We start from the raw sequence: 15647 nt of genomic DNA, 5'->3' as shown, positions 1-15647 counted from the left end.
TCTCTTTGTTCTTTTTTACTTTGCGCATAACTCGTCGCTCGCATACCAAGGAGAGGCCCGTTCGAAATTCTATTGTTTTACGAGAAGTCACATCAAGCCGCCTCCTACCCAAAAAAGTAGGGTTTCTCTGCCTCCCGCCCGCCCCGGCGTCAGTCCGCCCCGTCTACCGTGGCCTTAGGGCCATGGGGACGGAGTGGATCCCGGCCCTTGCCGGTGGGAGGGCTCCTTTTTAGATCCTTTTTTGAGATTTGTTAGGGTTGTGTCCTACTCAGGAAGGCGAGACGGCGGCTACTCCCTGAAGATGGAATAAAGTGAAGGAAATATGCCCTAGAGGCAATAATAAAGTTATTATTTATTTCCTTATATCATGATAAATGTTTATTATTCATGCTAGAATTGTATTAACCGGAAACATAATACATGTGTGAATACATAGACAAACAGAGTGTCACTAGTATGCCTCTACTTGACTAGCTCGTTGATCAAAGATGGTTATGTTTCCTAACCATAGACATGAGTTGTCATTTGATTAACGGGATCACATCATTAGGAGAATGATGTGATTGACTTGACCCATTCCATTAGCATAGCACTTGATCGTTTAGTTTGTTGCTATTGCTTTCTTCATGACTTATACATGTTCCTATGACTATGAGATTATGCAACTCTTGTTTACCGGAGGAACACTTTGTGTGCTACCAAACGTCACAACGTAACTGGGTGATTATAAAGGTGCTCTACAGGTGTCTCCGAAGGTACTTGTTGGGTTGGCATATTTCGAGATTAGGATTTGTCACTCCGATTGTCGGAGAGGTATCTCTGGGCCCTCTCGGTAATGCACATCACTTAAGCCTTGCAAGCATTGCAACTAATGAGTTAGTTGCAGGATGATGTATTACGGAACGAGTAAAGAGACTTTCTGGTAATGATATTGAACTAGGTATTGAGATACCGACGATCGAATCTCGGGCAAGTAACATACCGATGACAAAGGGAACAACGTATGTTGTTATGCGGTCTGACCGATAAAGATCTTCGTAGAATATGTGGGAGCCAATATGAGCATCCAGGTTCCGCTATTGGTTATTTACCGGAGACGTGTCTCGGTCATGTCTACATTGTTCTTGAACCCATAGGGTCAGCACGCTTAAGGTTTCGATGACAGTTATATTATGAGTTTATGAGTTTTGATGTACCGAAGGAGTTCGGAGTCCCGGATGAGATCGGGGACATGACGAGGAGTCTCGAAATGGTCGAGACGTAAAGATCAATATATTGGACGACTATATTCGGACATCGGAAAGGTTCCGAGTGATTCGGGTATTTTTTGGAGTACCGGAGAGTTACGGGAATTCGCCGGGGAGTATATGGGCCTTATTGGGCCATACGGGAATAGAGGAGAGAGGCCAAAAGGAAGGAGGCACGCGCCCCCCCTCTGGTCCGAATTGGACAAGGGGTGCAGCCCACTTTTCCTTGTTCCTCCCCCCCCTTTTTCCTTCACTCCTACTCCAACAAGGGAAGGAGGAGCCCTACTCCCGGTGGGAGCAGGACTCCCCCCTTGACGCGCCCTCCTCCTAGGCCGGCCGCCTCCCTCCCTTGCTCCTTTATATACGGGGGTAGGGGGCACCCCATAGACACAACAGTTGATCATTGATCTCTTAGCCATGTGCGGTGCCCCCCTCCACCATAGTCCTCGATAATATTGTAGTGGTGCTTAGGCGAAGCCCTGCGACAGTAGAACATCAAGATCGTCACCATGCCGTCGTGCTGACGGAACTCTTCCCCGACATTTTGCTGGATCGAAGTCTGGGGATCGTCATCGAGCTGAACGTGTGCTAGAACTCGGAGGTGTCGTAGTTTCGGTGCTTGATCGGTCGGGCCGTGAAGACGTACGACTACATCAACCGCGTTGTGCTAACGCTTCCGCTTTCGGTCTACGAGGGTACGTGGACAACACTCTCCCTTCTCGTTGCTATGCATCACCATGATCTTACGTGTGCGTAGGAAAATTTTGAAATTACTACGTTCCCCAACAATGGCATCCGAGCCTAGGTTTTATGCGTTGATGTTGTGCACGAGTAGAACACAAGTGAGTTGTGGGTGATATAAGTTATACTGCTTACCAGCATGTCACACTTTGGTTCGGCGATATTGTTGGATGAAGCGGCCCGGACCGACATTACGCGTACGCTTACGCGAGACTGGTTCTACCGACGTGCTTTGCACACAGGTGGCTGGCGGGTGTCAGTTTCTCCAACTTTAGTTGAACCGAGTGTGGCTATGCCCGGTCCTTGCGAAGGTTAAAACAACACCAACTTGACAAACTATCGTTGTGGTTTTGATGCGTAGGTAAGAACGGTTCTTGCTCAGCCCGTAGCAGCCACGTAAAATTTGCAACAACAAAGTAGAGGACGTCTAACTTGTTTTTGCAGGGCATGTTGTGATGTGATATGGTCAAGACATGATGCTAAATTTTATTGTATGAGATGATCATGTTTTGTAACCGAGTTATCGGCAACTGGCAGGAGCCATATGGTTGTCGCTTTATTGTATGCAATGCAATTGCGCTTTAATGCTTTACTTTATCACTAAGCGGTAGCGACAGTCATGGAAGCATAAGATTTGTGAGACGACAACGATGCTACGATGGTGATCAAGGTGTCGCGCCGGTGACGATGGTGATCATGACGGTGCTTCGGAGATGGAGATCGCAAGCACAAGATGATGATGGCCATATCATATCACTTATATTGATTGCATGTGATGTTTATCTTTTATGCATCTTATCTTGCTTTGTTTGACGGTAGCATTATAACATGATCTCTCACTAAATTTCAAGATAAAAGTGTTCTCCTTGAGTATGCATCGTTGCCAAAGTTTGTCGTGCCCAGACACCACGTGATGATCGGGTGTGATAAGCTCTACGTCCATCTACAACGGGTGCAAGCCAGTTTTGCACACGCAGAATACTCAGGTTAAACTTAACGAGCCTAGCATATGCAGATATGGCCTCGGAACACTGAGACCGAAAGGTCGAGCGTGAATCATATAGTAGATATGATCAACATAATGATGTTCACCATTGAAAGCTATTCCATTTCACGTGATGATCGGTTATGGTTTAGTTGATTTGGATCACGTGATCACTTAGATGATTAGAGGGATGTCTATCTAAGTGGGACTTCTTAAGTAATATGTTTAATTGAACTTTAATTTATCATGAACTTAGTCCTGATAGTATTAGCATATCTATGTTGTAGATCAATAGCTCGCGATGTTGCTCCCCATTTAATTTTTATATGTTCCTAGAGAAAACTAAGTTGAAAAATGTTAGTAGCAATGATGCGGATTGGATCCGTGATCTGAGGATTATCCTCATTGCTGCACAGAAGAATTATATCCTTGATGCACCGCTAGGTGACAGACCTATTGCAGGAGCAGATGCAGACGTTTTGAACGTTTGGCTAGCTCAATATGATGACTACTTGATAGTTTAGTGCATCATGCTTTACGGCTTAGAATCGGGACTTCAAAGGCGTTTTTTAACGTCATGGAACATATGAGATGTTCCAGGAGTTGAAGTTAATATTTCAAGCAAATACCCGAGTTGGGAGATATGAAGTCTCCAACAAGTTCTATAGCTAAAAGATGGAGGAGAATAGCTCAAGCAGTGAGCATGTGCTCAGATTGTCTGGGTACTACAATCGCTTGAATCAAGTGGGAGTTAATCTTCCAGATAAAATAGTGATTGACAGAATTCTCTAGTCACCATCACCAAGTTAGTAGAACTTCATGATGAACTATAATATGCAAGGGATAACGGAAACGATTCCCAAGCTCTTCGTGATGCTTAAATCGACGAAGGTAGAAATCAAGAAAAGTATCAAGTGTTGATGGTAAACAAAACCACTAGTTTCAAATAAAGGGACAAAGGGAAGAAATGGGGACTTCAAGAAGAACGGCAAGCAAGTTGCTGCTCAAGTGAAAAACCCAAGTCTGGACCGAAGCCTGACACTGAGTGCTTCTACTGCAAAGGGACTGGTCATTGGAAGCGGAACTACCCCAAGTATTTGGCGGATAAGAAGGATGGCAAAGTGAAAAAAGGTATATTTGATATACATATTATTGATGTGTATTTTACTAGTGTTCGTAGCAACCCCTCGGTATTTGATACTGGTTCAGTTGCTAAGAGTAGTAACTCGAAACGAGAGTTGTAGAATGAACAGAGACTAGTTAAGGGTGAAGTGACAATGTGTGTTGGAAGTGGTTCCAAGATTGATATGATCATCATCGCACACTTCCTATACTTTCGGGATTAGTGTTGAACCTAAATAAGTATCATTTGATGTTTGCGTTGAGCATGAATATGATTTGATCATGTTTATTGCAATACGGTTATTCATTTAAGTAAGAGAATAAATTGTTGTTCTGTTTACATGAATAAAACCTTATATGGTTACACACCCAATGAAAATGGTTCATTGGATCTCGATCGTAGTGATACACATATTCATAATATTGAAACCAAAAGATGAAAAGTTAATAATGATAGTGCAACTTATTTAGGTCATATTGGTGTAAAACGCATGAAGAAAATCCATGCTGATGGGCTTTTGGAATCACTTGATTATGAATCAACTGATGCTTGCGAACCATGCTCATGGGCAAGATGACTAAGACTCCGTTCTCCGAAACAATGGAGCAAGCAACAGCTTTGTTGGAAATCATACATACTGATGTATGTGGTCGGATGAATATTGAGGCTCGCGGCAGGTATCATTATTTTTTGATCTTCACAGATAATTTGAGCAGATATGAGTATATCTACTTGATGAAACACAAATCTGAAACATTTGAAAAGTTCGAAGAATTTCAGAGTGAAGTGGAGAATCATCGTAACAAAAATAAAAGTTTTTACGATATGATCGCAGAAGGAAAATATTTGAGTTACGAGTTTGGTCTTCAGTTAAAACATTGTGAAATAGTTTCACTACTCACGCCATCTGGAACACCACAGTGTAATGGTGTGTCTGAAATGTCGTAACCGTACTTTATTATATATGGTGCGATCTATGACGTCTCTTACTGATTTACCGCTATCGTTTTGGGGTTATGCATTAGAGATAGCTGCATTCACGTTAAATAGGGCACCATCTAAATCCATTGATACGACACTGTATGAACTATGGTTTGGCAAGAAACCTAAGCTGTCGTTTCTTAAAGTTTGAGGTTGCATTGCTTATGTGAAAAAGTTTCAACCTGATAAGCTTAAACCCAAATCGAAGAAGTGCGTCTTCATAGGATACCCAAAAGAAAATGTTGGGTACACCTTCTATCACAGATCCGAAGGCAAGATATTCATTGCTGAGAATGGATCCTTTCTAGAGAAGGAGTTTCTCTCGAAAGAAGTGAGTGGGAGGAAAGTAGAACTTGATGAGGTAACTGTACCTACTCCCTTATTGGAAAGTAGTTCATCATAGAAATCTGTTCCTGTGACTACTACACCAATTAGTGAGGAAGCTAATGATGATGATCACATAACTTCAGATCAAGTTACTATCGAAACCTCGTAGGTAAACCAGAGTGAGATTCGCACCAGAGTGGGACGGTAATCCTGTTCTAGAGGTCATGTTACTTGACCATGATGAGCCTACGAACTATGAGGAAGCGATGATGAGCCCAGATTCCGCGAAATGGCTTGAGGCCATGAAATCTGAGATGAGATCCATGTATGAGAACAAAGTATGGACTTTGATTGACTTGCCCAATGATCGGCGAGCCATTGAGATTAAATGGATCTTCAAAAGGAAGACGGACGCTGATATTAGTGTTACTATCTACAAAGCTAGAATTGTCGTAAAAAGGTTTTCGACAAGTTCAAGGTGTTGACTACGATGAGAGTTTCTCACTCGTATCTATGCTTAAGTCTGTCCGAATCATGTTAGCAATTGCCGCATTTTATGAAATCTGGCAAATGGATAAACAAAATTGCATTCCTTAATGGATTTATTAAAGAAGAGTTGTATATGATGCAACCAGAAGGTTTTTTCAATCCTAAAGGTACTGACAAAATATGCAAGCTCCAGCGATCCATCTATGGACTGGTGCAAGCATCTCGGAGTTGAAATATACGCTTTGATAAGTTGATCAAAGCATATAGTTTTATACAGACTTGCGGTGAATTCTGTATTTACAAGAAAGTGAGTGGGAGCACTACAACATTTCTGATAAGTATATGTGAATGACATATTGTTGATCGGAGATAATGTAGAATTATTCTGCAAAGCATAAAGGAATGTTTGAAAGGAGTTTTTCAAAGAAAGACCTCGGTGAAGCTGCTTACATATTGAGCATCAAGATCTATAGAGATAGGTCAAGACACTTGATAAGTTTTTCAATGAGTACATACCTTGACATGATTTTGAAGTAGTTCAAAATGAAACAGTCAAAGAAGGAGTTCTTGCCTGTGTTACAAGGTGCGAAGTTGAGTAAGACTCAAAACCCGACCACGGCAAAAGATAGAGAGAAAATGAAAGCCATTCCCTATGCCTCAGCCATAGGTTCTATAAAGTATGTCATGCTGTGTACCAGACCTATTGTATACCCTGCCCTGAGTTTGGCAAGGGAGTACAATAGTGATCTAGGAGTAGATCACTAGACAGCGGTCAAAATTATCCTTAGTGGAATAAGGATATGTTTCTTGATTATGGAGGTGACAAAAAGGTTCGTCGTAAAGGGTTACGTTGATGCAAATTTTGACACTGATCCAGATGACTCTAAATCTCAATCTGGATACATATTGAAAGTGGGAGCAATTAGCTAGAGTAGCTCCGTGCAGAGCATTGTTGACATAGAAATTTGCAAAATACTTACGGATCTGAATGTGGCAGACCCGTTGACTAAACTTCTCTCACAAGCAAAACATGATCACACCTTGGTACTCTTTGGGTGTTAATCACATAGCGATGTGAACTAGATTATTGACTCTAGTAAACCCTTTGGGTGTTGGTCACATGTCGATGTGAACTATGGGTGTTAATTAATCACATGGTGATGTGAACTATTGCTATTAAATCACATGGCGATGTGAACTAGATTATTGACTCTAGTGCAAGTGGGAGACTGAAGGAAATATGCCCTAGAGGCAATAATAAAGTTATTATTTATTTCCTTATATCATGATAAATGTTTATTATTCATGCTAGAATTGTATTAACCGGAAACATAATACATGTGTGAATACATAGACAAACAGAGTGTCACTAGTATGCCTCTACTTGACTAGCTCGTTGATCAAAGATGGTTATGTTTCCTAACCATAGACATGAGTTGTCATTTGATTAATGGGATCACATCATTAGGAGAATGATGTGATTTACTTGACCCATTCCGTTAGCATAGCACTTGATCGTTTAGTTTGTTGCTATTGCTTTCTTCATGTCTTATACATGTTCCTATGACTATGAGATTATGCAATTCTTGTTTACTGGAGGAACACTTTGTGTGCTACCAAACGTCACAACGTAACTGGGTGATTATAAAGGTGCTCTACAGGTGTCTCCGAAGGTACTTGTTGGGTTGGCGTATTTCGAGATTAGGATTTGTCACTCCGATTATCGGAGAGGTATCTCTGGGTCCTCTCGGTAATGCACATCACTTAAGCCTTGCAAGCATTGCAACTAATGAGTTAGTTGCAGGATGATGTATTCGGAACGAGTAAAGAGACTTGCCGATAATGAGATTGAACTAGGTATTGAGATACCGACGATCAAATCTCGGGCAAGTAACATACCGATGACAAAGGGAACAACGTATGTTGTTATGCGGTCTGACCGATAAAGATCTTCGTAGAATATGTGGGAGCCAATATGAGCATCCAGGTTCCGCTATTGGTTATTTACCGGAGACAATTCTCGGTCATGTCTACATTGTTCTCGAACCCATAGGTTTAAGGTTCCGCTATTGAGCATCCAGATACGCTTAAGGTTTCGATGACAGTTATATTATGAGTTTATGAGTTTTGATGTACCGAAGGAGTTCGGAGTCCCGGATGAGATCGGGGACATGACGAGGAGTCTCGAAATGGTCGAGACGTAAAGATCGATATATTAGACGACTATATTCGGATATCGGAAAGGTTCCGAGTGATTCGGGTATTTTTCGGAGTACCGAAGAGTTACGGGAATTCGCCGGGGAGTATATGGGTCTTATTGGGCTATACGGGAATAGAGGAGAGAGGCCAAAAGGAAGGAGGCGCGCGCCCCCCCTCTGGTCCGAATTGGACAAGGGGTGCAGCCCACTTTTCCTTGTTCCTCTCCCCCTCTTTCCTTCTCTCCTACTCCAACAAGGGAAGGAGGAGTCCTACTTCCGGTGGGAGTAGGACTCCCCCCTTGGCGCGCCCTCCTCCTAGGCCGGCTGCCTCCCTCCCTTGCTCTTTTATATACGGGGGTAGGGGGCACCCCATAGACACGACAGTTGATCATTGATCTCTTAGCCGTGTGCGGTGCCTCCCTCCACCATAGTCCTTGATAATATTGTAGTGGTGCTTAGGCGAAGCCCTGCGACAGTAGAACATCAAGATCGTTACCACATCGTCGTGCTGACAGAACTCTTCCCCGACATTCTGCTGGATCGGAGTCTGGGGATCGTCATCGAGCTGAACGTGTGCTAGAACTCGGAGGTGCCGTAGTTTCGGTGCTTGATCGGTCGGGCCGTGAAGACGTACGACTACATCAACCGCGTTGTGCTAACGCTTCCGCTTTCGGTCTACGAGGGTACGTGGACAACACTCTCCCCTCTCGTTGCTATGCATCACCATGATCTTGCGTGTGCGTAGGAAAATTTTGAAATTACTACGTTCCCCAACATAAAGGTCTCTCCGCCTAGTCTCCGTTCCAGTGATGCGTCTAGCATCATCGGTGGGCGTGTGGAGGTGTGTCTCAGGTGGATCTGTCTCTGGTGGATTTGCTCGGATCTGTTCGGCGTCCGTCTTTGTTCGTGTGTCTTCAGGTTGGATCCTTCTTATCTACACTCTTCATCGGCAACGGTTGCTATTCTGGTGTTGGTTCTACGGGGCCTTAGTACGACGACTTTCCGACTGTCTACTACAACAAGGTTTACCCGGCTCCAGCGAGGGAAGGGCGATGACAGCGGCGCGCCTTCGGCTCGCTTCAGTGCTTGTAGTCGTCGCTAGATGGTCTACGAATCTTGGATGTAATTTTTATCATTTCTAGTGTTTGTTGTACTATCATGATTGAAGATGAATAGACGGAAGTTTATCTCGCAAAGAAAAAATTTTGCCCCTACTTTTGCGTGGGTTAGAGTACTAGTCGCCTCGAATCCCTCCATGCATGTCACACGTAATCTCTCTCTCTCCTCCACTTAGGACCTCCCCAATATTTCATCTTGTACATGTGCTAAGGCTACCATGTAGGTAAAAAAATCTGATGTGGCAAGGTAATAAAGAGGAGAGAGGTGAGTTTGGTGATCCCAGAAAAAACCAATGCCAAGCACATGAACCTAGGCAAAAGCAATTAAACGAAAGAAACCCACCAATGCATGAAACAAGGGGAGCTTAGCACCAACAAGTAAAGCACCTATGCATTGTGGACATTAGACTACCCATAGTGGGAGTAACATAGGTGATAACATCACGCTTATCTAGACAAAATAGGTGATGTGCCATGTATTTAATGAAGAAAGGGAAGTATGTGGTTGTGGTAACATAGCTAGTTACTATAATATCACACATATAAAAAAAATGAGTCTACAACCTAATAAATGAAGTGATGCATTGCATAACACATATTTTACTACCCACTGTGAAGATAGTAATATAGATTAGTAACATATGCATATTATTACTTTAAGTTACTCCCCATTATGACTAGTCTTAGTTGCTAAACTTTTTAATATGCATAGCACTTTATCTAAGCATCAATGCATTGAAAGTGGCCTTATGTCCCTGCATGCAAACTAGGAAGTTGCCCCAATTAAGGGGATTAATTGCTAGCGAAGCGAAAAGGGAAGGGCAGGCTGGGAAAGGTGCCCTACTCAATGGGATCGCGCAGAGCATTTGAGAAAAAAAAACAAAAAAAGTTTATATTTTTTAATTTTTAATGACATGCATAAACATTTTGTTAGTTCAAACATTTTGTTAGTTCAATCTATGATCAAAATTTGACACAAAATACAAAGAGGACGGAGGTAGCATCTCAAAAACGAATAAGCCGAACACACAATGTTGCAATGAAACTCAAAAGATACAAGACCAAGAAAGCATAATATACTAGTCTAAAAAAATGGCAGCAGCAGTGAGAGACCCAAAAGAGATAAAAACAAATGTAAGGCACAAACAGTGTTGTAACTTATTAAGCAAGTCAAAATTTCTTGAATGAATCAACATCCATGACGCTCCGACCGTGTCTACAAGCCTAGAGGCTCTTCTAGTTCTTGCAACACACACACACACACACAACAGACGCTACAGAGTACAGACACCACTCGTTTCTTTCACTCTTTAATAACCTGTCTCACCCTCTTACTTTAGGACGATCTATATAATCTCTCTCTCTCTCTTTCTCTCTCTCTCTCTCTCACTCTCTCTTCTGACGCTGCTATGCTCTCACCGGATCAAAACCTTGTTCCCCATCGGAGGGAGTGGGACGAAGCTCTTTCTCTCTCTAGCTCACCAGCTGCTGGTTACCGTAGAAGGGGTAGGCTCCATACGCAGGGGCGTACATGTTGGGGTGCGGCACGGGGGACGCGTAGCCGTACCCGCCATAGAACGGCGTACCATAGTACATGTTGTTATTGTTCCTCCTGTTGCCGGAATCGCCCCTAGACTGAAAACAAGAAAACAGTGGATTAGCATCATGGAATCCAAAAGACAAATACCTTTAAAATCAACAGATTCTATATACAGTTGACAGAAACAAAGAGTTAACAAGCACTATGATGAGGGGTAGCAAAGGCAACCTGTCTTAGCTGCAGGAAAAGAACAATTGCACGGTCTATTTTAAAATTTCAAGGACCAGTGCTGTGCTAATGTTTGCTCATGTTACGCACAAGTGTGCCGAATGAGACTTTTGAAAAGCAAATAGTAAATCATTCAAAGTTATCTATATTGGGTGGTAAGAGATAGAAGACCCCTTGTGACTAATTCCCTATACAGATGTCTGATTTAACAATGAAGTGAGAACCGAGCATCGCTTGGTTGTCTTCCTACACTCCGCAGGTGGCTCAGGCCATTTCCTTCTATCAGAAAAATACCGCCAAGGGCTGGTCTAGGCTGGTCTCAACATTTTTATTTAACAACAGAGTGATGACTTATCTGCTATCTCTGAGCTCAAACGTTTTCCATGAAGGCATGGCATTCAGTCAACAAGCACCCTCAAAATGCAGGCTACAGAGGGGCCACAGGGCATATTACACAATCATGGCATTGCCCTTTATACATAGCCACACAGCACGCAAGGTATGTAAAACAGATCACAGGCTAAATGAGAGGATAGGAAGCTTGGTTGCTTAGTTGTACCAAAACTAGGTTTGCAAAATGAGAGCTGAACTAAACAGGATTAAACCAGTCTGCATGTTCAAAGTTTATTTGGCATTAGACTAGAAACTACTACCAAGCGTAAGGCTGCAACTATACAAAATAATTGTGTTGGAATAATTGCTAGCATACGGGACAAGGAACAGATCCATTATAGCAGGAACGTTTCAATTCCCACATCATCAAGTCAGTGCTAGTTCGTATTAGTCATAAATCAATTAAACATGGACACAACAAAGTAGCCTTTCATGGGATATCATATAGGAAAAGATAATATCATATATGAAAATTATCTTGCAAGGCTAATTTGCTATAGTGCATCCAAATTTATAGTCATCCATAGGTTACTGCCAAATTTTCCAAACGTAACTTAAGAGTTTTCAAACATAGTGGCCATTATACTTTTACCAAGATGATTGGTTCAATGCAAACTCATACTATAGCAAGGAACGATCAAAGAAGGAAACAGTTAAGAGGCACATGGCCAACCTGTTTGTGTGATGGGCTGCGGCCCCACGAAAGGCGAACTGCCTGCTTTCCAATGACAGCCCCATTCAATCCTTGCAGTGCTTCTTCTGCGTCAGTTCTAAAAACAGTGGCACAAATAAAAGTATAGCTTGTAAGTTACATAGAAATAACCAGTAAAACACGCAAGAGCTTCAGAAACGTACCTGTTGACATACTGAACAAAGCCACACTGCTTCCCTAGAGGAATTTTGACAGAGGCAACATCACCATATTTGGCAAATGATTTCCTCAGCTCGTCTTCACTAACATTTGGGTCGAGCCCACCAACATATACCTAAAGCAGGTTGAGAATTTCAGATTAGAAACTAAGAAGCTACAAGGTTAACAAACACTATGGAAACACCAGTATACACACCGTTCTGTTATTTGAATCACCATCTGAATGACCAGGTGTTGAGGAACCAGAATCACCTGAAGTTAATAGTCATTAAGTTGCGCAACAAGGGATTAAACCTATACGGATCTCGTATGAGAAAATAACCAATTCCATATTGCCCTTAACAAAGAAGCAGAATACATGACATGCTCCATATATGAATATAAGGACTTGCAGCAATTGAAGCAGTAGAACTAGCGCCGCTACAGGCAGTAGGAAAACTAGCACTGCAGTGGAAGTGGATTTGTTTGTTTGATACTATCTGTTAATCTACACAGGTCATGTACATAGTCCAGAAAGGCAAAACAAGTACAGATAGATGATCAGTAACTTCCTTCATCAAAAACAGGATGTGTACTGAAAAACCTACTCCCTCCGTCCCACAATATACATAGCTTGAAAAACAATCCTATATATTGTAGGACAGAGGGAGTAATAGGAGAACACTACGACAACATCAGGGTCATACAAGGTATGAGTAGATTTTTCCAAGACAAATAGTGATAGTAATGGTAGGTACAATGTGGCCATAAAATGAGTCAAATTTAGTGCAAGTTAAAGCATTTGTACAAAAAATACAAGACAATCCACGAACTACCAAAAAGAAGGTTGTACAGTTTAGGGCTGCAGAACAACAGCGAAGAAGGGGCATACCAGAGGTTCTTCTAGGCGTTGCAGGTCCTACGCGAATCGGTCTAGTAGAGCAATAAACACCGTTCATTTCAGTCATTGCATGAGCTTTGTCAGTATCATCTCCAAATCTAACAAATCCATAGCCCCTAGAACGGCCTGTGTTTGCATCAATGATAACTTTAGCTCCTTTGACGGAGCGATACTTGCTAGCAAAAAGCTCCATCAACATTTCATCAGTAACATCAGCAGCTAAATCACCAACAAAAATTGAGTGATCAGAGACAACTTCTGATCGCTTTTCACCCATGCTATAGGATGCCCAGTTCAACTTAAAGGCTCGATCAGTGTTGGGCATCACATGACCAGTAAAATTCTGAAGAGCTTTGTCTGCTGATGCATGGGAAAAGAACTCTACAAAACCATATCCCTCTGATTGTCCAGTTTGCCTATTGCGGATAACTTTTATTGTTACCACCTATGAAGCAGATGTAGAGAAAAAGGTGAGTAACTAGTAGTTGGATAAGAGAAGAAATACGCAATGATTTAATGATTTAGGGGGGGGGGGGGGGGGGGGGGGGAGATGAACCCATGAATGGTTAACATTCATTATGTCTTTTAATGAACCTATCATTGTTTATGTGCGTGAAGGATAGTTCTGGAAAATTGTACAAACACAATAACGCGTACAACTTGCTTTCTTCGTTAACCATCTTCCAGACAAAGTACTTGCCACCTTTCCCAATTCCTGTCCACGTCAGTAAGCAAACCTCCCAATAAAAGATAGTCGTAATTGGTAAAGGCTTTCATTATGGCTTCCTTTCACCCCTCCAACTGTTTACTTATTCCGTAATCACCAAAATGCAATAACTAGCTCAGCTCATTCACAATGTTCATTAAATTATAGTACGTGTCAAGACCGTTTCCTCCAAACGAGTACTAACCAAACTACTACTAGTATAAATCCCCAAAGTCGGCACCTTTGGAAGCTAGCATCGCAAAGAATAATGCTATTTTGTTTGTTATTACAATTCAGAAAGAAGAAATGGCTCGCAGCTATGGAAGTAATAGCCATTCAAAGAAGAGCATTCCATCCGTACTGTATTGAATGGCCTTAAAGTTGGCGCCTTGAGCAACTTTTCACGGCTAATTATAGAAGGATCGCCTTTTATTCGCATCAAGCGACAACAAAGCACAAAATATACGCTTTCATGGCAATTTGATGGCACGACACATGAATCAGGACAAAGGAATGGGGCGAATCTTACTGTATTCGCGAGATCTAGTACGGACAAGTCCGGATCGGGAGAGAACACGAACCTCGCCGCTGGGGCCGAAGCAGTTGTGGAGGTAGTTCTCGTCCATCCAGTACTGGAGGTCGCCGACCCAGATCGTCTTATTCTCCTCGCAGCCGTTCCCGCCGGATCCGGCCGCGGGTGGGGTCGGCGTGCGTCGCCCGGCCGCGGCAGGGGGAGGCGGCGGCCCCGGCGCGTAGTGCTTGGCGAACTGCGGCGGCGGAGGCGGCGGGGCGGCCACCATGGACGGCGGCGGGTAGGGGAGGACGACCCACCGCGGCTGCGGCATGTGGTGGTGCGGGTGCGGGTGATGCGGAGGTGGGTGCGGATGCGGGTGCGCGTGGGGGTGGTGAGGCGGCACGGCCACCTGTGGCTCCGTTGTGGTCGCCGCCATCTGCATCGCCGCCCGCGCCGCCGCCGCCGAGGAGGGTCGCCTGGGGTTGGGGGAGTCTCGTGAGGTTGCGGAGGGCGGAAAGAGAGGGTGCCCGTGGGTGAGGTGACTGGATATATAGCGGGCTGGCGGCGGATCCAGGCCGTCGGATCTAGGAGTTCGTTATTGTGCTGGTCGTTGATTGAACGGGGGAGGCAGGCTAACGTGTAGGGCCGGTGGGAGGTCCCAGATTTGGAGCGCGTTGGTAGCTGCCGTTATAGCGCTGCCAGTGTGGGCCCCTGTGGTTTGGGAGTGCGATTGGAAAGTGTTTTTCTTTTTCTTTTTCTTTTTCTTTTCCGGGAGTGTTGTTGCTGGTTTATATTATGATGATGCGGATTTATTATGCTGTCATAAATCAGTGTATGGTTGAGTGTCTTGCGACAGCATTTGGCAAATAAAGAACCAAATAAATACGGCATTTTTTGCTATTAATATATCCGTGTTATTTGGGGGCTGTGAAATGAGGTGGTGCTGTGCTGGACAAAGCTTTTAAGGTTGAAGTTCTTCCTTCGTTCGGTTTTTGTAAGTTCGACATGATTTTCTAGGTTTTGATTTTGAATAACAAAACAAAATATGTGTAATATGCGCAAACAATATCTGTTTAGAAACTTCATTCAGCGATGAATCTCAGGTTACTATATTTTTTGTACTAACATATGACACACATTTTGCTATTTAAATTAAGGATCTAAAAACATGTGCCCGACTTGTAAATCGAGTAGAGGTAGTATTAAGGAGTTATATTTAATTATTTTGGTTCACCATAGAAATTCTGGCAACAAATGAATATAGCTTCCATCAAAATCAAACAATCACTATGGCACCTTGGGTGAG

General features: G+C 43.1%; 1 protein-coding gene across 2 annotated transcripts; it reads right to left on the bottom strand.

Moving 5' to 3' along the window:
- Positions 1–10344: 10344 nt before the first annotated feature.
- Positions 10345–14879, bottom strand: LOC125538443 (polyadenylate-binding protein RBP47). Of its 2 annotated transcripts, none has more exons than XM_048701697.2 (6): positions 14409–14879; positions 13113–13566; positions 12438–12493; positions 12226–12356; positions 12044–12140; positions 10345–10844 (listed from the first exon to the last, which is right to left on the bottom strand). In XM_048701697.2, the coding sequence occupies exons 1-6, from the start codon at positions 14781–14783 to the stop codon at positions 10683–10685; spliced, it is 1275 nt and encodes a 424-aa protein (XP_048557654.1). In that variant the 5' UTR covers positions 14784–14879; the 3' UTR covers positions 10345–10682. The 2 variants fall into 2 exon arrangements, with proteins under 2 accessions (XP_048557654.1, XP_048557655.1); XM_048701698.2 differs by having other exon boundaries at positions 12438–12460.
- Between the last annotated feature and the right edge of the window lie 768 nt (positions 14880–15647).

Source organism: Triticum urartu, chromosome 2A, assembly GCF_056163025.1.
Source record: "Triticum urartu cultivar PI428250 chromosome 2A, HENAU_Tu73, whole genome shotgun sequence".
Lineage (NCBI taxonomy): Eukaryota > Viridiplantae > Streptophyta > Magnoliopsida > Poales > Poaceae > Triticum > Triticum urartu.
Note: the sequence above shows the minus strand (reverse complement) of the source record. Positions and strands in the feature narration are given on the sequence as shown.